The sequence below is a fragment of the Lissotriton vulgaris genome, chromosome 10 (genome assembly GCF_964263255.1).
Source record: "Lissotriton vulgaris chromosome 10, aLisVul1.2, whole genome shotgun sequence".
In the NCBI taxonomy this organism is placed as follows: Eukaryota; Metazoa; Chordata; class Amphibia; order Caudata; family Salamandridae; genus Lissotriton; species Lissotriton vulgaris.
This window is the reverse complement of record NC_141698.1, coordinates 225,289,424-225,313,079: the sequence shown is the minus strand read 5'-3', so window position 1 is coordinate 225,313,079 and position 23,656 is coordinate 225,289,424. Positions and strand designations below refer to the sequence as shown.

Here is a 23,656-nt window from a genome sequence, read left to right as displayed (position 1 = left end):
CTTCTAAATCCAGTAATTACTTGAATCAAGGATTTGGGAGAGGAATTCGTCGGGGGTCGTAGGATGAGGCTTGTTGAGTCACTTCCGGGGGGGAAAGTGAGGTTGATGCTCTTCTGGGCCTTTCATAACACTTATCATTCCCTTTTTTGTGGGACCAGAGTCGGGGTCTGGGGGGACCAAGCGGCTCACTAGGGGGTGGGACCGTGCCTTGATTGAGTTGGGTGAGACTAGATAGCTCAATGGGTGCCTGTGTGGGCTTTCGAAACAAGGTCAGGTTGGAAAGAGTTTAGTTCTGGCCTCGGATCAGGATTTCGAGCTGAGTTTCTAGGATGATGAGGCGTTGCGTCATGTTATCCAGGGAGGGAGGGGGGTATCTGGGGCAGAGATGCCTTTGGGTGAGGGTCCGAGGAGGGAGGGAGGGTGTCTGGGTTAGCATTGCCCTCTGAGTAGGGGAGTGGATCCCTGTCGCACAAGTTACTACTTGTGTAATGATATATCTGTAAGAGACATTAGTTAGTGATAGATTCCTTACCTTAGAATATCCCCAGGCGTCAGACTGGATCCGGAAATTTTTGCGTAGCAATAACCCTGCGCTTCGGTAGGCGTCGTCCGCGGCTCCGCGTCCGTCGTCATTAGCGCCGGAATGACGTCGCCGGAGTACTTAGACGCCGCCCATGCGCGCTGACGTCAGTTCTGGTACACAGCTTTTCCGCGCCAGATACGCAGAGCCATAATAGAACCAACACTGGTGCCATGAAACTAGGGCCCTGAAAGGGGATGACCTTAACCCTAGATATCGGTTCGCAGAACGGGGAGGATGGGTGGGTCGGTAAGGAATCTATCACTAACTAATGTCTCTTACAGATATATCGTTACACAAGTAGTAACTTGTGCATCTGAAAGAGACACGTTAGTGATAGATTCCTTACCTTAGAATAGATACCCCAGCAATACCAACCCCGGTGGTGGGTCTGCGAACCAATCACACCAGAAAGTCCTGGAGGACGGAACGGCCAAAGAAGCCATCCCTCCAGACTTGGCTGTCCAGGCAGTAGTGTTGTGCAAACGTGTGCAGCGAGGCCCACTTAGCTGCCTGGCAAATGTCCTGCAGGGGGACACCTCGGCCCAGGGCAGTTGTAGTCACCGTGGCCAGAGCAGAATGAGCCCGCAATCCAACAGGGGGCTCCTTTTTGGCCAAGGAGTAACATGCCTGGATACACAAGATGATCCACCGCGAGATGATCCGCTTGTGCACCGCCTTTCCCTTCTTGGCGCCCACGTAACTAACAAAGAGTTGATCATCCACCAGGAACTGGCGTGTGCGATCCAGATAAAAAGAGAGCGCACGTTTTGGGTCCAGACGGTGGAGCCTCTCTTCCTCTTTCGAGGGATGCAGAGGCAGAAAGAAGGTGGGCAAGGTAATGGACTGCCCCTGTGGAAGGCCGTGACAACCTTGGGCAGGAAAGAGGGTCTCGTCCGCAAAACAACCTTGTCCGGAGGTGTAGAAGAAAGAGCCTGGAGCTCACTCACTCTCCTGGCAGAGGTGATGGCCACCAGGAAAGCAGTCTTCAAAGTAAGAAGCCGGAGAGGACAGTTATGGAGCGGCTCAAAGGGAGCATACATAAGATAAGTAAGTACAAGATTCAAGTCCCACTGGGGCATCACGAAGGGAACAGGAGGGTACATGTGTGTGATGCCCTTCAAAAATCTATTTACAATGGGGGACTTGAACAAGGAAGGCTGATCAGGTAGCCGTAAGAAGGCGGAAGGGGCAGAAAGGTACCCTTTGAGAGTGCCCAGAGCAGAGCCCTGCTGGGCAAGAGAAAGAAGAAAGAGGAGAACCTCAGAAAAGGGGGCAGAGAGAGGACCCACAGCCTTTGCTGTGCACCATGCCACAAATCTGTTCCACCTGCAAGCGTATACCGACTTTGTGGAGGGACGCCTAGCTGCCAGGATGACATCAAAGACTTCGGGAGGCAAGTCAAACGGGCTCAACTGCCGCCGCTCAATCTCCAAGCTTGTAGGTGGAGACTGGACAGGTTCGGGTGCAGAACCGTCCCCAGCTAGTGCGACAGAAGGTCCTCCAGAAGAAGGCAGACAAATCGGGGGATCGACTAACATGCTGAGTAGCTCGGGATACCAGTATCTTCGTGCCCAGTCCGGAGCCACAAGAATAACCTGGGACCGGTCGCGCCTGATCTTCTTCAGCACTCTGGGCAGAAGTGGTATAGGCGGAAAGGCGTAAAATCGATCGCAGCTCCACTCGCAACAAAAAGCGTCTCCGAGCGAGTGCCGCCTTGGAAATTCTAACACGCAGAACTGATGACATTGCGCATTCTCTTCTGTGGCCAATAGATCCAACCAAGGCTCTCCCCACTGCTGACAGAGGCCTTGCGCCACGTGCGAGTTCAGACGCCATTCTTGATCCATCATGCACCGCCGGCTGAGTTCGTCCGCCCTGGCGTTCAGAGAACCTGCCAGGTGTTGAACCTCCAGGGTCACGCCCGGACGTTCCAGCCACTGCCAGAGGCGGAGAGCCTCCTGGCATAGGGTCCATGACCCCACCCCGCCCTGTTTGTTGCAGTACCACATGGCGGTGGTGTTGTCCGTGAACACCTGCACTACACTCCCCCGGTCAGAGGGGAAGAATGCCTCAGTGCTAGATGAATCGCTCGCAGCTCCAAAAGGTTGATATGGAGCCAGGACTCCGCCGGAGACCAGAGGCCTCTGATCTCCGCCTCCCCCATGTGGCCTCGCCAGCCCTGGAAGGACGCGTCCGTCACAACCACCTGCTCCGGGTGGGGTAGGGAGAGGGACCTGCCACTGACCCAATCGCGGTCCGTGAGCCACTACTGCAACTGTCTTGCAGTGCCCTCCGAGATCAAGACATGATCGGACAAGTTGCCCTGATGCTGGGCCCACTGAAACTTCAGGTCCCACTGCAGAGCCCGCATCCGCCATCGGGCGTGATGCACCAGAAGGATGCAGGAGGCCATAAGCCCCAGAAGCCGCAGCGTCAACCAGACCGAGACTCGGGATAAAGGCTGAAAGATTGGAATCAGAGCCTGAATATCCCGAACCCGCTGTTCGGGAGGATAAACCCGAAACTGCGCCGAGTCAAGAACCGCTCCGATGAAGAGGAGCTTCTGAGAGGGACACAGGTGCAACTTCGGAACGTTGATGGAGAACCCCAGAAAGTGCAGGAGGTCAGCTGTAGTCTGGAGGTGGCCGACTACTGTCTGGGGCGATCCCGCCTTCAACAACCAGTCGTCGAGGTAGGGGAAGACAGACACCCCTAACCTGCGCAGATGAGCTGCGACCACCGCCATCACCTTCGTGAACACCCGCGGGGCGCTGGTAAGGCCAAAGGGGAGCACGGTAAACTGAAAGTGCTCGTGTTCTACCGTTAACCGCAAATAACACCGGTGGGCCGGCAGGACGGGGATGTGAAAATAAGAGTCCTGCAAGTCCAACGCTACCAGCAAGTCTCCACGGTCCAGGGCAGCCAAGACCTGAGCCAAAATCAGCATCTTGAACTTCTCCTTCCGGAGGAAGCCGTTGACGTTCCGTAGGTCCAAGATAGGGCGTAAGCCCCCTTTGCTCTTCTTGGGTACCAGAAAGTAGTGGGAGTAACAACCACACCCTACTTCTGGCCCAGGAATGCGCTTGATGGCCCCCTTGGCCAAGAGGGCCGTGACTTCCTCTTGCAGAAGTTGCAAGTGATCCCTCGACACGCTGTGGAATTGCGGTGGCATGACTGGAGGGGTCGCCTCGAAGGGGAGGGAGTAGCCACTTCGGACGATCTGCAGCACCCACCTGTCCGACGTGACAGTGCGCCTGTGGGAGAGGTGATGGCGAACCCTGCCTCCCACTGGCATCACATGGGCCTGAAAGCTCGACTAGGAAGGTTTTGAGGCAGGTGCTGTGGAGGGATGTGTGGACTGGACTCGCTGTTGTCCCCGACCGCCTCCACGGCGGTTTCCACGGCCGCCACCGCGCTGTTGAACATTCTGCGGTGTGTGGCTGGCAGCACGTGTGGGGGCGCCCCTTCCGTGACCACGAAAGGAGCGAAAGGCACCAGATTGCTGGCGGGTGGCCGAGAGGCCCAAGGACTTGGCCGCAGCCCTGGAGTCCTTAAAACGCTCAAGCGCATGGTCTGCCTTGTCGCAAAAGAAGCGACGGCCATCGAACGGTATGTCCAGAAGTGTGGCCTGGACATCGGCCGAAAAGTTGGCAGACCTCAACCAGGCGTGGCGTCAAACCGCCACTGTCGTTGCCATTGCCCTGCCCAGTGAGTCCATGGTATCCAGCCCACACCGGATGGAATATCGCGCTGCATCTCGGCCCTCCACAAGGGTTTGGGCGAGTTTAGCTCGAGCCTCCTCCGGACATTGTGGCAGCACGTCCGCGACCGCGTCCCACAGGGTTTGGGTGTAGCGGCCCAAGAGACAGGCAGTATTGACAGACCACAGCCCCAAACTCAGGGACGAGAACACTTTCTTCCCGAATTGTTCATATCTCTTGGATTCCCAATCGGGTGGAGCCGTCGGTAATCCGGTCTGGGAAGTGGAGGCCTGGATAATCAGGCTTTCGGGGGTGGGATGGGTGGATAAAAAGCAAGGGTCGCCCGGGGCCGGGCAGTAGCGTCTGGCCTTGTTCCTATTCACAGGCGGGCCTGTGGCGGGCTTGGACCAAGTGCCCACAAGAACGTCACACAAGGCCTCATTGAACGGCAGCAGGGGCTCACTGGAGCTTGTCTGCTGTTTGAGGACCTCAGTGAGGAGGTTAGTCCTCACAGCCGCGACGGGGAGCTCAAAGTTTAAGGCCTTGGCCACCCTCATCAACACTACACTGTAAGTAGACCCCTCCTCCGTAGCCACGGTGGGAGTGGAGACAAATCCAGTGTCTGGCGAAGTGTCAATACCACTGGCCTCCCCAAGCTCACATGTCCAGTCCTCTTGGGACTGGCACTCCAAAGCCAGAGGGTCTTCAGACCTCTCCCAGTCACCCTCGTCACCCGTCTCCTGTAAAACAGGGGCAACAGATGGGGCCTCCTCATGGAAATAAAAATGCCGTCGGAAGCGGCGCCCAGCGGCCCGTTCCGGCGCCAGCGTCTGACCGAAGGGAAGAATGGGGATGGCGTCCACAGCGAGCTCCGGGGGCGACACCGGCGGGGCCGGTGAGGTCGACCGGCAACGACCCGAATCCGGAAGCGGATCCGGTGAGGTCCTGCGGCGCCGGGACGAAGTTGCCGGTGGCGCAGGGGCCGAAGCACCCGACAGCGTCGGGCCGAAGCACCCGACCCGCTAGGGCCTCTAGCCGGGAGAGTTGGGCCCGGAGGTGCCACGGAACCCGGCTGAGGAGGGATGGACCACATGGCCATGAGGTACCGCTCGATCTACGGCGACGCGCCGTGCCGTGCCCAGGGACCCGAAGGTGTGGGGCAGGCGGCGATGCTTGCGACTCAGTCGGAGCCGCGTGGTTGGTGTCACCCGAACCCCCGGCCGCATCGTGCGAGCGTCGGGGTGGGTCGGAGGAACGAGGACGTCTCTCCGACCTCTCATGCCTCTTAGCTTAGGACTTGGATCCTGACGACCGATGTCCACTCCAGGAGCTGCGAATACTCCGACCCCGCGACTGGTCCCACGACCTCCTGTGGGAACGGGACCTGGAACGACGCGGGCCGACTGCCGGAGCTCGAGTCGCTTGCGGGACCGCTCCCGCCTAGCTTTAGACGTTAGGGCCCGGCAGTCGGAGCAGGTGCGGTCGTCGTGGTCGAGGCCTAAACAGTTCAGGCACCGGCGATGGGGGTCGGTAACTGACATCAGTTGGTCGCACTTCGAGCAGGGTTTGAACCCGGGCATCCCTACTGGCACCGATAAGAGTCTAAGACTCAAGTAAAGAAATAATCAAAAAGATCAAAAAGTTTTGTCAAAAAATGACTAGGGGTAGAGCTTCTCCGGATCTGCGCTAGCTGGCACAAAAAAAAAAAGAACTGACGTCAGCGCGCATGGGCGGCGTCTAAGTACTCCGACGACGTCATTCTGGCACTAACGACGCGGCGCCACGGACGACGCCTACCGACGCGCAGGGGTATTGCTACGCAAAAATTTCCGGATCCAGTCTGACGCCTGGGGATAATCTAAGGTAAGGAATCTATCACTAACGTGTCTCTTTCAGATACAGGGAGGTGTGACCACCTCCCAGATGGGCTTTAGTGTATTGGGGCTGGGTCAGTGCACTAGAATCCAAGTACTTCGACTATCTACACTTCGTTGGATGACTAAAGAATCTCCCTTGGAGTAAAGGAGTTACTCCCCTGCAAGGCAGGCACCTGAATCGCATCTGACCGGTTCGCATTTACGCAGCTCCTGAAGGACTCCTAAGATTTTTGCAACACAGGAGGTGGGTTTCCGTGGTCTCCGAGATAGATCTGTGCTCTCAGCAATTATGAGATCCACATCACACGTGTGCACCTTGTTCTCTAATCTCAAAGAGGTTAATAGAGAGTATTTAGTAATAAATACATATATTTTATATATACCTTGCGTGGTTCTCCTTTCATTTGGTCATTCAGGAGGTTATATACTGGTAAAATAAGCTGCCTTACATTCCTTCGAAACTTAGCCTGAAGGCTGCTCGCCATAGCTACCACTAGGATAGCTTTCAATAAAGGTCATCTTTCACATAATCATCAATAAGGGTCGTTTAGTTACAGTGGGCAGCTTGCACCAGTTCAGTGATGCCAATACTGAATACTATTCAGATTGCTTTACCAGGCACAAAAGCTACTAGTCAATATGTACCATGATTAGTCAATAATCTTTATTTGTTTGAAAACTGCATTATTTTTTAGTCTTTTCTTTCTCAAAGAAAATAACACCACATTCGACAAAAAATATTCGAAAAATAAAGACACCACATTTAGTGTTCAAACCAAATTGATCTATCACACATCAATTTATCCATTCATGATTTTCCACATTCATGCCACATTTCCTCAATCACACTAATCAACATTCACATACATACAGATGGCCCCTTGGAGCCCGGAAAGGGATGATTTCTTATCTTTAAATGGGCAGTGGGGTTTAGGACCAAACAATGCAAAGAATCCAGTATAAAGACTTGGTTGTACAGGAAACCTAAAATAGATAACGGTAAAACATTCAAAAAACGACTTGAATGTTGATTAGTGTGGTTGAGGTAATGTGGCATGAATGCGGAAAATCATGAATGGATGAGTTGATGTGTTATATCTCCCTGTACATAGATCAATCTGATTTGAATACTAGCTGTGGTGTCTTTATTTTTCTAAAATTGTTTGTCGAATGTGGCGTTATTTTCTTTGAGAAAGAAAAGACTGAAAAAGAATGCAGTTTTCAAACAAATAAAGATTATTGACTAATCATGGTACATATTGACTAGTAGCTTTTGTGCCTGGTAAAGCAATTTTAATAGTGTTCAGTATTGGCATCTCTAGTGGTTTTGTAGCTTTTAGGCTCAGCCTTACTGATTAGAGCCATACCCATTATAGTTCTTGCCACTGTAACTAGTGGACAGCATATACCAGGCCAACTTCTCACATACAGTATAACATATCTTCAACCCTTCTCCCCTTTCCTTTTTCCTAGAATTTAATATATGTTTTTGAAATATATATATATATATATATATATCTATATATATATATTACCTACTGGCGGTCGCCAGTAGGTAGTTATAGTTAGGATAATTTTCAATGTTAAATCTCAACATTCTATTTTGAATAACTTTGGCGCCGGTTGACGAATCTGCCTGAAATTTTCAGGAAAATGGTCTCATGGCGGTCCGGTCCTTCCCTGAAAATTTGGGGGGGATTCGTCAAGCGGGGGCCGAGATAAAAGGGGGGTCCCAAAACGCGTTTTCCCCATGTTAATTTCCATAGGGCGGTCGATTTCACTTTTAGCCCGAACGGCTGAATGGATTTCCACCAAACTTGGCAAAATTGTAGGGACTGGTAGCCCGATGTGCCTTTGCTATGTCTCAAGATATGTGCTCCAGTGGATTTTGAGTAATTAAGGTTCAAAAAAATATATATATCTATAGCAGCGCTCCGGTAAGCGCACCGGTACGCGCACCGGGCGCGTCACGCGACTTGCGCGGAGAAAGCTGATTGGCTCTGGGGTGTCTGTAAACATTCTAAACAGTCCGGAGCGGCCGCCATCTTGTGTCTCGGTAGGATCGAGACACAAGAGGTGGCCAAAACAAAGGGGGAAATGACCATAAGGGGGCAGAGTAGACCCCCCTTGACCCCCTAGGTTTGATGTGGGGGCCATAAAAGGGCCCCACGGGGCAAAAAAAAAAAAAAAAAAATTTTGATTTTCGCGGGGTGAGCGCCCGGTACGCGCACCGGTAAGCGTACCGGGGAGTGTACCATGGGGAAAAAGAATGACAGTTTTAAAAGTAGCTGATTAGAAAAAAAAATGTTTTTTTTATATATACACATACATATATATAAATGCATATGCACATATATATATGCATATATGTCTATATGTGTGCGTGTAGAGAGAGGTAGAGAGGTAGAGGTGTAGAGGTAGAGAGGTAGAGAGGTAGAGAGTAGAGAGTGAGTAATAGAGAGTAGAGAGTGAGTAGTAGAGAGTAGTAGAGAGCAGTAGAGAGAGTAGCAGAGTGAGTAGTAGAGAGTAGTAGAGTGAATAGTAGAGTGGTAGTAGAGAGTAGTAGAGAGTGAGTAGTAGAGACTGAGTAGTAGAGAGTAGTAGAGAGTAAGTAGTAGAGTGAGTAGTAGAGAGCAGTAGAGAGTGAGTAGTAGAGAGTGGGAGAGAGTACGTAGTAGAGAGTAGTGGAGAATATTCCAAAGTTTGGCACAGCACCACTTTCACAATGAGTCAAATCAAATCATATCACTTAGAGTACTTATTGAAGCGCTGAATCTTGGTGTATATTCAAATGCTTTTATTTTCCTTAAGTTTATGTACCACAGCCAGCCGAAACGTTTCGTTCTGTACAACAGAACTTCTTCAGGGCGTTCTTATTTCCTTCAAGTTATGTCGGTATCCCGTTGTCATATAACTAGATATTTCTTCCAAATGTTAGACGAGACATAAGTATATTCTTATTAAAAGTGACTAGGTATCAATTTTACCCACACAATTCGGGCAGACTTGAGTAATTTATAGCATCCTCAAAGTCAGTCTTTCAAAAATTCCAAAGTATAGGACATGATAATCCAAATCCAAATGTTTCTCAAGAAAAGTCATTTACAATCGTTCGGAATATCGGTGTTTGGGCAGATATGATCCAGGGACCCCCAGTATGCAAGGGGAATTAGTCCCCCCTCTGCAAAGGCGCCAGTGGCCTGCATTGCAGAGAGGTGTAACAAGGGTGTGGCCTCATTACACTTCTCTGCAATGCAGCTCCCTCGTGCATACTGGAGGCTCCTGGTGGACTAGTTGACCCCAGGGACCCCCAGTATGCAAGGGGAATTAGTTCCCCCTCTGCAAACGCGGCAGTGGGCTGCGTTGCAGAGAGGTGTAACAAGGGGCATAGTCTCATTACACCTCTGCAATGCAGCCCCAGGCGCATACTGGAGGTTCCAGGTGGGCTAATAGGCCCCCAGGGGCCCCCAGTATGCAAGGGGAATTAGTTTCCCCTCTTCAAACATGCACGGGGGCTGCGTTGCAGAGAGGTGTAAAAAGGGTTGTGGCTTCATTACACCTCTCTGCAATGCAGTCCCCTGGCGCATACTGGAGATTCCTGGTGGGCTTTCAGGTCTTATATAGTTAGGAATTAGCATTAAAAAAACCTTTGAAATTCACTGAAAAAACCACAGGTTTCACACCAGTTATAGTTAGGAATTAGCATTTAAAAAACCTTTGAAATTCACTGAAAAAACCATAGGTTTCACACCAGTTATAGTTAGGAATTAGCATTTAAAAAACCTATTAAATTCACTGACAAAACCAGTTATAGTTAGCTGGAAATTTTACTGATATAAAACCAATGAAATTCCACGTTATAGTTAGTTGGACTCACTATAACTTGCGCGTGCAATGCACTGCTGATGACGTCACATATTACATCACTCATGACATGGTCAGTGACATCACTCATGACATCACTGATGACACCATCCTTGTGACATAGTGACAGACCTCCTTTCAGTGTAATGTAACCCTTGAAACACATATTCAAAAATAGAAACTGAAATTTAAAAAAAAATGGAGATACCCATATCAGTTACAACAAGCAATTCAGTAATTCCACCATCTATATGCACATCCAGTCATTCACCAACAGTTCTATATAGTCACTCATACATATACTCACTTATCATATGAAGTGATACACCTATACATCCTGTTACACACCGACAGTCATCCAAAAGTTACTCACACACATACTCACACGTGCAAATAAACTATTGAACATCCATTTATTTGAATATAGAGTTATACACACACTACAACCTTACTTGTATTGAAAATTACACATATTTATTCTCTTAAACAATCACTTATAGAAACACATACTTATTTAAACAGGAACTCTTACAATCTCTTACTCTCACATATACTCACTTATATACATCAATATTCACATATACTAGATTAAAACATATGTAGTTACTGATAAAGACACTAGTGAGACAGTCATTCACTCACTAACAAACACATATACACACTCATCCATCCATACAGTCCTGCACATATGCTGTCTTCAAAACACATACAAACAGCGAGTCAGTCACTCATGCATCTATGTGCTAAGTAATACCCCCACCAAACCATATAGACACTCATACTGATACTAAGAGAAACATCTAATAACCCATATACATACGCATGTAGCTACTTACCAACACATGTAGCCACTTATAAACAAAGTGAAACAATAATATATATATTTAAATATTTAAACATTACTCACTAATATTTATTTTTCAGAAAGACACATATTCACTGGATGGTGTCATCAGTGATGTCATGAGTGATGTCACTGACCATGTCATGAGTGATGTAATATGTGACGTCATCAGCAGTGCATTGCACGCGCAAGTTATAGTGAGTCCAACTAACTATAACGTGGAATTTCATTGGTTTTATATCAGTAAAATTTCCAGCTAACTATAACTGGTTTTGTCAGTGAATTTAATAGGTTTTTTAAATGCTAATTCCTAACTATAACTGGTGTGAAACCTATGGTTTTTTCAGTGAATATATATATATATATACACACACACCAAAAATATAAAATCAATTCAAAAAATTCTATTAAATATTAAAACATTAAACTATTTACCATTTTCTTTTACCATTACAGTCAGTGCAACAGTAGGGAAAGTTTTGGATAGTGGGGTAAAAATGACTATTCCCTCTCCAATGAGTGTCGCAATAGGGAAAGTGTTGGATAGTGGAGGGATACAAATTACTATTCTTACTCCAGTGAGTGCAGCGGTAGGGAAAGTGTTGGATTGCGGAGGGGTAACAGTGAATATTCTCACTCCAGTCAGTTCAAAATTAATAACAAAATATTAACATTATTTAAAAAAACAAAATAAATAAAAATATATAAATGTTAAAAATTAAAATAGACATTTATTACAAATTAAAAAAACGTTAGAATGTTAAATGCGTATGACAGATACAAATATATTGGATAAAATACATTATTTTCAAACCAATAAATATTTTTAATTAGAAATTATTTAAAAACATTACATAAATTTACCTTTTTTATTTCTTACCCTATAACACCACACAACTCACAAGCCACGTCTTAATTGTAAAATAAAATGTACTTACATAATGAACATATTTACCAATTAAAAAAATTATTGAAAAACAAATTAAAACTCAAACTAAACTTCCCACACTATACCCCTATAGCCCCCACAAATCACAGCTAAAATCAAACTGTAAAAAAAAAAATGTATTACACAATTAAAACTGATTTTCAATAAAAAAAAACTAATAGCATTTTACCACTAATTATAAAGTAAGTAAAAGTAGTTTACTCCCCATCCATTACCCCTATAAAAGTAAAACCCACACACAAATATAAACAATTAGCCAAATTAAATCTCAATAAATTAATATTATCAACAAATTATTTAAACAAATGACTTCCCATCTTTTATCACTATAAACACAACAACCTACACCTATCACACAATTTCCATATTTAATTTTCGATTAATTAGGAACTAATTATTAATTAATAAAACAAATAACCTCCGGACCATTACCCCTATCAACCCCACAACCCTCACCTAAAATAATTACACAATTTCCATAATTAATTTGCAATTTATTATTCATTAACAACGAAAAATTCAAAAATTACTTCCCACCCCTATAAACCCCTCTGGACAATTACCCCTATAAATACCACAACCTGCAGCTAAAATATTAGACAATGACCATATTTAATTAGCAATTCATTAATATTAACAACCAATTAATAAATAAATAACTTTCCACAATTAACACTATAAAATCCCAATTAAATATTAATAAATAAAAAATAATCATTAATTATAATTAAATTACTTCTCACCCTATTCCCCAATAAACCCACCACCCGCTACGGAACTAAAAAAAACGCAAAATGTAATTTAAATAAAATTAATAACGACTAAAAATGTTTACATATATTAAACAATTATTAAATTAATAAAATACATCACATACAGTTAAAATATATGCTAAATACATACCAGTAATTTGAAAATCGTTAGTTTAAACTATAGTTTTGCAAACTAAATTAATGACTTCTATATTTTTTTAAGACTATATTTATCACCTTAAAATCGATATTTTTCACCACGATATTCTTGCTCGATATTTCTGACTCGCGATATTTAGGACTCAATATTTCTGTAGTTAGACATTTACAACTCGATATTCTGTCTACACACCATTTTAAAGAATTTCTATAGTCTAAACAGCAAATTGTTTCACTTTACACTATCAACACAATGCATTTAAGATTTGCTTTTTGGAGAAACATACTATACATCCTTACCAGTTTCAGTAGAAAAATCCACTTCAGAGTCCAGGAAATATTCTTCAGTAACCTCTTTGCGTACTTGATCACTTGCTTTCGTCTCGCAGTCAGTTGTAGCAGATGTGCCTTCTGGAACTACTGGGCTGTCTTCAGAGAATTTCTTTTCTTTTTGCTCAGCAAGTTGTTGCACAGGAATGCTTGAGGAGTGGCCATAAACGATGTACCACAGAAAAATATGGACCAACTTTAAACGAGGCATTTTTGGAAGAAATCCGAGAGCACGTCCAAGTCCGGGAACTGAATGTGAGGATGATAGAGAAAACAATAATATCAATAATTGTTCAAAGAAGAAAAATCCTTAGCCAAGTACCACAGCAGTAACACAGCTATTATACATCATAGTGTAATTATTATGCACAGAAAAATGTGCACAAGCCAATAATTAAATTATGTAATTTGTGAACCTCGAGCATGCATCTACTGTCAACGTACACGTTACGGATACTTGCAAACAGGACAGCTAAAAGCACAACTAAGCAAGCGCATGGTCTTATACTGAAATATCATAACACTGAAAAGTAATAGGGTCTAATGCACAAAATACTTTGCATTTAGAATAGTCAGTGCAACTGACTTCTCAAAAGAAAAGTTAATTTCAGTGCATAAAAATGCACTGTAATTTGTAATGGACATTACGAGTCTCAACACTAGTACTACGAATTACTGAATTTTGCAAAAGGAAAGTCAAAGAGACACTTTAATCACATAAAAAGGGTAACTGACTGTAAAAAATGCCTTGTAATGTTCATTTGTGGTTGCAAGCAAGAAATAGCCAAGACCTTACAGTGCAGCTAGTAACTATTCACGAAGTGTAAACTTTCAGAAATCTCATAAAATGGTATGGTGATTTCGCCTGCATGATATGCGGGGATGAGACGCTGCCCCAAGTGAACGCACATAACAGTCTCCGGAAAGTTGTGCATTTTTTATTGTGGTCTCAGCACACACGATCATCAAGAGTATATGCTAAGAGCCTACTAGTACGACCCCACAGGGGGGGCTCTGTGGTCTGGAGGGGCACACCACCCGTGCCTTCTTTTGATTGAGTGTGTGTCAGTCGGCTCACCAGGCTACAAGGAACTTTCAGTGGTGACAGTGTCAATTTCGAGTTGCAGGACAGGGCTCTTTCAGTTTCAAGCCAACCACCCAGCACAGCTGTCTGGTTGGGAAATATATATTGTGGGCAGTCCGAAAGCTTACAGATGAATGCAGTCATTGCTTATGAATGGCTTTGCCTTTTGTAATTTACAATTTCTTGCATTCTATTAGCTGTGTTGGTTTTAGTCCCTGAAGCTCGAGTTTGTCCCAACCATGGGCCATAGCCTCTTTACAACCTCTCTTCTTGGCAGCTCCCATTTGTAGGAAGGTGGATATCTGACTATGGTTACCCCCAACTTTTTGCCTAGTGTTTAGCTGGTTTTCGACTTAGCTGGCCTGGGATCCCGCTATTCAGGGCCCCAGGCTATCTGCTCTCTCTGTTAAAATGGACTCCATGTACTCTAGGTACATACCAATTGGAACCTGGATCACCTTGTGAGCCCCTGTACAGTGTACCCTAGGTACCCAGGGCATAGGTGCATCCAAGGCCTACCAGGGGCTGCAGCACGTATTGTGCCACCCCTGGCCTGGCATTTCTATTTGACACAACTGGCTGATCAATCAGCTGGGGCAAGGTGGTGTAATCACCCTTTACTTTAGATACAATATACCTATATCTAACCCAAAATGGACACATATTTTCCTATAAGTCACTCCTATGGCAGGCCTTATCAATCCTGAAGGCAGAGTGTTTGGAATTATGTGAGATGGTGCTCTAGCATGAGCTGAGCCTGTCTGCAGCTTTCGGAACCATGTCCTTAAAGCTGTTCCATGATAACGCTATACCATATACTCTTAAGTGCATTATAATCCTTGCGGTTATTGCAAACTTTGGCATAGCATTATCAATACATGTCGAGTAAGGTGTCATACAAATTGGAATACTACCCCCTCGCCAGTTCTGGCGACGGGGGTAGCATTCCACCCATTTAGAGGGACACAACATGGATGTAACTCAGAACCCCGGTTAAAGTTAAACAGAGCCTCAGCATCACAAAATGGATGCTGCCACCACAGACACGAGTCTGACCTCCTGCTGCTGGGAGTCCTTCCAGCGAGGGAGGCCAGGACAAAGGGTTCCCTGCCTTAGGAGGTGCTAGCACCACCCCAAACAGAATTTTGTGTATTGAGGTAGGCCAGGCTGAAAGGAATGAGACATGCCTGGGGCACACAGGATGTCCCTGTGCATACCCCGGTTAAAACCAGTTGCTGGGGGACTCCAGCTCCAGCCCCAGCTCTGGAGCGAAACCGGACAAAGGATAGGGGGTGTAACCACCCGCTTTCCTGGTCCCACCCATAGGAGGGACCTAGTCACAGAATAGCCCCCTTTAGGAGAATAAAGGTAAGAGCTGGTCCCATTCCAAATTAGATTATCCTGAACGAAACTACAAAGAAGAAACTCTGGACTTCGACGTTCTGCTCCACAGAAGACTGAAGAAAATCTCCCTTGTGGCCAAGGAGTGACCACCCTGCACAAGCATGCACCATCAAGCACCCTAGCGGTTCACTTTGTCGTCCTTCCTCCTGGAACCAGACTTCAGAGCCCCACGAGACCCGGTCTTCCAGACCTCTCCGACCTCTACCTACATCTGCAGCACAGCTGAGATCCATGGGTGCGACGAGACACGTGGGACCGGCCATCTTGGAGAAACTGCACTTCGCTTCCAGCACGACTTCAGAGGTATCCTCGAGTAAGTGCTTTGGGGATTGAGAAGCCCCAGTCCCGAGCAGCTCCTGCACCGAAGACCAGCCCTCCAGCATCCACGAGATCTGCGCGGGGCCCTTTTGCTTGGTTGCTGCTCGACGCGTTGTCTGGTCACTTGCCGGCTGGCTAGTGACCTAGACGACGATCCACCAAATCTACACCGCTGGTCTGGTTGCTCCAGACTGGCCCTTGCTTCCCTGCAAAGGAAAAGTACCCCGGACCCTCCTGGTCCGCACCAGACGACATTTCCACTCACCGCGTGGGTTGCCTTTGCCAAGGCCTGTTGACGCCGAATCGGAACAGACCCTGCCGACAGAGAGAGCCTGTGTGGGACAGCTCGTGCCTCCATCCTGATCGCCGAAGACAACTCCTGGTCCACGTGGCTGCCGAGTCAAGCGTCCACTCTTCACCTGATCGCTACAACAGCATCTGGTTTCTTCCTGGTTCCACTCCGGTCACTGGCTAGTGACTTTGAACACTGTCCCCTCTGCTTTCAGGTCTCCATCTTCCTTGATCCACCCTTGGATCACACCGGACATCTTCCTCCTGGTCACCTGCAGCATCTTTCTTCAAGGCTCCATAGACTTCGACGCAGAAACCAGACACTTTCACACCTATGCACCCGCAGCCCGTGGGTGAGGTAACAAGAGCATTTTGGTGCTCAAGGGCAGATTGACTCCTAGTGTCCAGGTATCCTGTCGTTTTAGTCTTAACTAGTCGGAACTGTCTTTTACTTACCTTTTCGTAATTTGTTCTGCCCATTGACTTTGTTCCGCATCTCGCGTGTGAGTTCACACTCTGCACACGCGTCCCGTGGGCCTCCTGCTCCTTACCCAAAGTTAGGGTAGTGCAGTCCCAGCAATCCTACAGCCTCTGGGCATCTTCATTTCCTCAATCGATCTCCTTATACCATTTACTTAGTATATGGTTTGTCGTGCCCCTAGGGCACCATTGTAATTTGTGCGACTTACTGTGTTTTTCTTAAGAGTATTGTTATGTGCTTAGCCCTCTGATCGCATAAAGAGTTCAGAGGTGTTTGTTAGTAATAAATATATAGTTTATTTTCATAACAACCTGTGTGGTGTCCTTTCATCTGGAATTCAAGGGGTTATATGTGGTAAAACAGCTGGCTTCATATGCCAAAAGAGTTTAGCCTAAGACTGCTTTGTCCATGCTACCATTAGGATAGCTGGTCTATAAGGTTGACTTACAACCAATCACCATAAGGGTTGTTTGGACTGGTACAAGGTGATCACTAGAACTAGTGAGCATCATATATCAGGCCAACTTCTCACACAATTCTTCTGCAAGTGCTATCTAACCAGGAACTACTATTTAGGTCGAGCCTAGAGGCAGCGCGCATGCGCTGCATTGCGAGGCATGCTGTAAATCCCTCTCTGGAGGGTTTTTCTTTTTTGGGTTAATATTTGTATTGACGTTTTACAAGCCATACAATGGATTCATGTTCACAGTGCGACACAGTGATAGCAAACCAAACCAAAAAACTAGAAAAAAATAAAGGGCAGTGGGGGGGACCTGGGTGGATCGATCAGGTTCATACACACAATCTATAGACCTCTTTAACAACTCAATGGGCGAAAGAGAAATACAGTTACAGCTTTAGGCATGGGCACAACTTGACATAGCACAGACACTTAGAAATGACATCATAGTCAGCCTCCAACAAATTAATTGACAGCCCCAGCATTGAGTATATTCTGCAGACACACATCGGGCATTGTCATCAGTAATAGGGATGAGAGGCATGTAGCCTTAAAGTCTCTCAGGACATGGTAGGCACCTGTGGGAGATCGGAGTGTGTCTGATGGAGGCAGGCAACAAAAGGAGACCTGGATGCAGGGAAATGAGGACCCAGTAAGCGGACTGCTGTTCTTAGCAATACACCACATCTTTTCTCCATGTCTCAGTTGTCCAATGTCCCAGTGCATGGCCACTCTACGCTTGGCTAGTAAAAGTAACATGGCTATGAGGCGACGGTCTGCAGGAGTGTGGCGTCCTAAACATATCCTAGTAATCCCATTAGGGGGGAGCGCAACTGTGTGTGTCTAGCGATTTCATACACATGTGCAAGTATCACACCTCAAAACTGTGCTATCTGTGGACACTGCAAAGCAAGATGATGAAAGGTGGCTTGCGGGAAGCCGCAGCGCCATCAATTCGCATCTGTACTTGTGCCCATCTCGAAGATTTGCACTGGGGTGCGATAAGTACGATGCAAAAAGTTCAAATGAATGAGGCGCTATCTGAATTGGGTGAAGGAAACTCTAGTTGACCACAATAATAAGCCTATTGCTCGCTCATAATAGGAGGCTCCAAATCTGTTCTCCAATCTACTAGGGCCTTAGGGGCCATCACAGGAAATGTAATTTGCGTAATGTTATATAAGCATGTTATTAAATTGTATGGGGTAGTTCTGTAAGAATGTGTTCCAGCACAGACAGTGTAGGAGGTGGTTCAGGAAACATTTCATGCAGCGCACAGCATGGGGCACATGATTGCTAATAAAAAAGGCTGTCAGGAAAAAAACTTGGTGCGGCTACCCCTGCAAGTGGGGAGGAAATAAACAAATCACCTGGATACAAATCTGCGAGAGGAACAAGCTTAAACTTGCGTGCACGTCTAATAGCCCTGCTTTCAGACAAGGGGAGGGAGTTGGGGGCTATACACCAAAGTGACTGACTCGGTATAAAGGATAGGGATTTTTGCCTTTTTATAGAATCCGTCCCATGCCCAACTGAGACAGAGTTAACCTCTTTTTTTGAGTTACTGTATGTACTATATAGTGCAGCAGATAGAGGGGTGGGGTCAGCTCAGCACATTTCCACAGCTACATGTAGTTGATATGTGGTCGGATAGCAATGGAAGTGTAAGAATTGGGTTTGTGCACAATAAGCACAGAGTTTAAAATCTGGTGCAACCATGCCCCCTTGCTTTAACTGGAGAATGAGATCACAAAAGACCCTAGGTTGCCTGTCCACCCATATTATAGAGGTCATATTGGTTTGCATGCACCTAAAGAATATTGACTTATGCGGGATGGGCAAGTTAAGAAACCGGTATAGTAGTTTAGGTAAGAATTTTGCAATTGCTATTCGTCCCGCTAGAGACATGGGTAACCTAAACCATGCCTGCTGCAGCCAAGTGACCGTCCGGACATAGTTTGCACTCCACAGCTCTTGTGTGTCCCTGTTAATCCAAATCCCCAATTATCTGACCGGACCCGTTGTCCACTCCAGTTGCTACTCTGTTTTGAATGTTAGTGTGCTTTCTGTCAGTGGGAATAGTATAGACTTGGCCCAATGAACAAATTACTCGCCTTCGGTAACAATATATCGGTAAGAAACATTAGTCAGTTAGAGATTCCTCACCTTAAAATTACCCCCAAGTGTCAGAATGGATCCGGAAAGTTTTTTCGTCAGCAGTACCTCTGTGCGTCGGAAGGTGGCGTCAGTCGGCTCCGCATCCGTCGTTGGCGTCGTGGTCACCAGGATGATGTCATGGCAGCTACTTAGCAGCCGCCCTCGGGCGCTGACATCAGTTCTGTATACGACTTTCCTGGCCAGAAACTGAGAGCCATGCAAGACACTGACCACTGGTGTACAAAACTTGGGCCCTGAAAGGATGTCCTTAACCATAGAAATCAGTTCGCAGAACGGGAAGGATGGGTGGTGCTGGAAGGAATCTATAACTAACTAATGTTTTTTACAGATATATTGTTACCGAAGGTAAGTAACTTGTTCATCTGAAAGAAACAGTCAGTTATAGATTCCTTACCTTGGAATAGATACCCCAGCAATACCAACCCTGGTGGGTCTGCGAACCAAGATCACACCAGAAAGTCCTGGAGAACAGAACGGCCAACAAAGCCTTCTCTTCGGACTTGACAGTCAAGGAAGTTGTGTTTGGTAAAGGTGTGCAACGAAGCCCACGTAGCTGCCTGACTAAATGTCATTCAGAGGAATGCCATGTCCCAAAGCAGTAGTTGCTGCAGTCGCCCTGGTGGAACGGACGCGCAGTCTCACTGGGGACTGCTTTTTTGATACATCGGGAGATAGTCCGCTTGTGTACAGCTCGCCCTTTCTTGGCGCCCACGTACCCCACAGAGAGCTGGTCGCCACCCCGAACTTTTTGGTGCGATCTAAATAAAAGGAAAGCGCACATTTTGGGTCCAGGCGGTGGAGCCTCTCGTCCTCTTTCGAAGGATGCGAAGGCAGAAAGAAGGTGTGCAAAGTGATAGTCTCCCCGATGTGGAAGGCAGTGACAACCTTGGGCAGGAATGATAGACGAGTCCTACGGACAACTTTGTCTGGATGCACAGAGAGAAAAGGAGGCTTATAAGAAAGCGCCTGGAGCTCACTCACTCGTCTGGCAGAGGTGATATTCACCAGGAACGCAGTTTTGAGAGTCAAGAGCCTCAAAGGACAGTTGTGAAGCGGCTCAAAGGGAGCGCACATTAAATAAGTTAAAACAAGGTTCAAGTCCCACTGACGCATAACAAAAGGAATAGGAGGCAAAAGATGAGTTATGCCTTTCAAAAAACAATTTACAACCGGGGACTTGAAAAGGGAAGGCAGATATGGAAGCCGAAGGAAGGCAGAGATCCCCGAAAGATAGCCCTTGATAGTGCCCAGAGCAGAGCCCTGCTGGGCTAAAGAAAGAAGAAACAAGAAAACCTCAGAAAGAGGGGCCGCAATGGGATCCACAGCCTTTGCTGTGCACCATGCCACAAACTTATTCCACCAGCAGGAGTATACAGTCTTAGTGCAGGGATGCCTGGCTGACAAGATTACATCACAGATTTCAGGAGGCAGGTCGAAAGATGTCAACTGCCGCCGCTCAATCTTCACGCAAGGAGGTGAAGGCTGGACAGGTTCGGTTGGAGGACCGTCCTCTTCTGCTGCGACAGAAGAACCCCCTAAAGAGGCAGACGGGTGGGAGGCTCAATGGCCATGTTGAGCAGCTCGGGATATCAGCCACTTCGTGCCCAACCCGGAGCCACAAGAATGACTTGGGCCCGGTCATGCCTGATCTTCTTCAGAACTCTGGCCAGAAGTGGTATTGGCGGAAAGGCGTACAACAGACCGCAACTCCACTCGCGATAAAAAGCATCGCCTAGAGAGTGCCGCCTTGGAAATTCCAAAGCGCAGAATTACTGACGTTGCACGTTCTCTTCGGTGGTGAACAGATCTAACCAAGGCTCTCCCCACTGTTGAAAGTACAAGTTACTTACCTTCTGTAACTATGTAATTGGTAGAGACTATTATAGCTGCAGATTCCTTAAAGTAGAATTATTCCCAGGGGTGAGACTGGATCCGGAAAACTTTTCTGCCACAGCATCCCTGCACGCCGTGGGGACGGCACCACGTGACTCTGCCTGGACATCGTCCGCGTTCATGACGTCAGCAAGGATACATAAGTCCCACCCCGGCGCGCCGACGTCCGTTTTCTTCTGAAAACTTTTTCGCGCCACAACGCGGAGCCATCACAAACGAAACTGTGAAAATACTGGAACAGTGTGCGAAGACCCAACTATCCAGAAGGGAAAGAAATGAAAGGTGAGGAACAGCACTATCCAGAATAGTGCCAGGCACTAAGGCACCAAGTTAAGGAATGAAAGAATAGAGCGCAGCTACTGCAAGCAAGACTGCAACCAACAGAACATCCTCCCTGGAGGCAGAAAGCATGTGAAAAGGGCACAGTAGACAAAGAAGTCTGCAACCACTGCCCGGAGCCAAGAAGGGGTCCAAGGCCAGAATGGAAGAGCAATGACAAGTCATCCCCCCAACAAAACCAGCACAGGGGATCCCCTAAAAGAACCAAGGGTCGAGACCCAACCAGGGGACCTCAACCCCAAAGACTGTAAGAGTCAGAAGTGCAAGCAACACAAGGAAGCAAGGCACAAACAAACCCTACATTGGAGACCAAATGCATGAGCACCGAAGCACCCAGGCATTTGTCAGCCAATCACCAGAAAGAAGAAATGGAGCAACAACAACAACTGGGCGAGCTTCCTCCAAGGGAGGAAGTAAGAAAAAGGCACACGCAGAAGAACGCCGTCCTGAAGCAGACGAGAGCAGAAGACCGAGAAGGGTTCTCGCAGAAACGGGAAGGAAGGGCAGGTTGTGAAGGAATCTGTGGCTAGAATTGTCTCTACCAGATACATTGATACCGAAGGTAAGTAACTCGTACATCTGATAGAGACTACTAACCGCAGATTCCTTAACGTAGAATAGATACCCTAGCCATGCCCAAAGGGGAGGACGTCATGCGAGAAGACCTCTCCAGCTCAGATGAGCACAAGACCCCCAGCAGGGGACCAGTCACGGGGACAGGGAAAAATAGCCCCATTCACCGCAACAGGGGTTGAGTCACAGGCCCTAAGCTGAATAGAACCTCCGCATCGTGGAGGAACACCTGCCCCACAGGGGATGTATTAGAATGACAAAAAAGGCAACCCAGCCTTCACCACCAGGAGAAGCAAGGGTAATACGAAGGAGGCCAAAACACCTCTAGCCCAGTCAACGTACCAGGGACCTCCATCGGAAGCCGCAAGGTATCGACAACGCAGAGGAAGAAGAGCCACCTACAGACTCCAAGGAGAAGAGGCAGAAGCACGGCAAAACCCTCCACCGGGAAACATACACAGTGACAAGGGCAGCCGAGCCCATCACATCCTGAAGACAAGACAGAACGGCGCCTCAGCAATAAGGCGGAAGAATAAGAACATAATCTCACAATTGCCCCGCAGTACAGAAGCAGGAGCGCCAGGGCCCACGCCAAGACCTCCGGCCACAGAACAAAAGAGCAGGTGGGGCAGCCAGTCGGTGACAACGCTACAAAACCAAATGCCCAGACCACGTCGGGCTCAAAACAAGGGCATTGGCAGTAAACCGTCGCGAACGACCCCTAAAGGGGACCGCCCCGGACACAACCGATCCACGAAGCAGTGTGATTGGCTAAAAGAGAAGAGGAGAAACAAGTAGGGCGGACCAGGCCGTCAACACAGGAAACGGCAGGCAAAGGGCAAAACACCACGGCACAACGTCGTAGATGGCCAAGCCATGCCCCAGTAAGGGCCAAAGACCGCACCATTGTAATACAGCCACACCAGGAAGGGCGACAAACCCGCAAGGAGGAGTCCAGACCCTCCCGTGCAAGACAGGGCTATACAATAGCTACATGTACCCCACATAGGGAAGGACACGTCCCAAGAAAGCATGGGAACCACTCTTAGGGAAAAAACAATCCTGCATCAGAGGACAAAATCCAGAAGTCATAGAGGCTTAGTAATCAGCCATAAAACACAGGCTAACCAACAAAGGGGGGCTGGACCAGCAGCCAACTAAAGAGCAGGCCAAACAAGGACCCCAAGGGCACAGTAACCCTCACAGAAAGTGTAACAGCCACTCCAAAAATCAAATACCAGGAGCAAGTGGGATAACACCTCCCACCAAGACCCGGAGGATCAGCAAACCAACTTAATGAGGAGGAGGAGGAGGGAGCCCCGCAAGAAGACGCTGAATGACGGAGTCTGCATGAGAAAACAGCAGGACCCCGTCAAAAGGGAGGTCGACCAGACGCTCTCTAATATTTTCAGGAAAAAGCCAAGCTAAGCATGGCGACGGAGAGCCACAGAAGTGGCCATAGCATGGCCAATAGCATCGGCAACATCCAAAGCCGCACAAAGAATAAACGCAGCCAACTCTCTACCATCCAACACATGGCCCGCAGATCAGCACGGGCACCCTCACGAGAGACATG

At 47.4% G+C, this 23,656-nt stretch overlaps 1 protein-coding gene across 3 annotated transcripts in view; it reads right to left on the bottom strand.

Annotated features, from left to right (window-relative positions):
- GTF3C1 (general transcription factor IIIC subunit 1) overlaps positions 1–23,656 on the bottom strand; it is a 2,762,707-nt gene that overhangs the window by 1,784,386 nt on the left and 954,665 nt on the right. For all 3 annotated transcript variants that reach the window (XM_086940909.1, XM_086940911.1, XM_086940910.1), the window contains one exon: positions 13,030–13,308. In XM_086940909.1, coding sequence (XP_086797035.1) covers positions 13,030–13,308 — 279 coding nt within the window. The remainder of the gene's footprint in view (positions 1–13,029; positions 13,309–23,656) is intronic.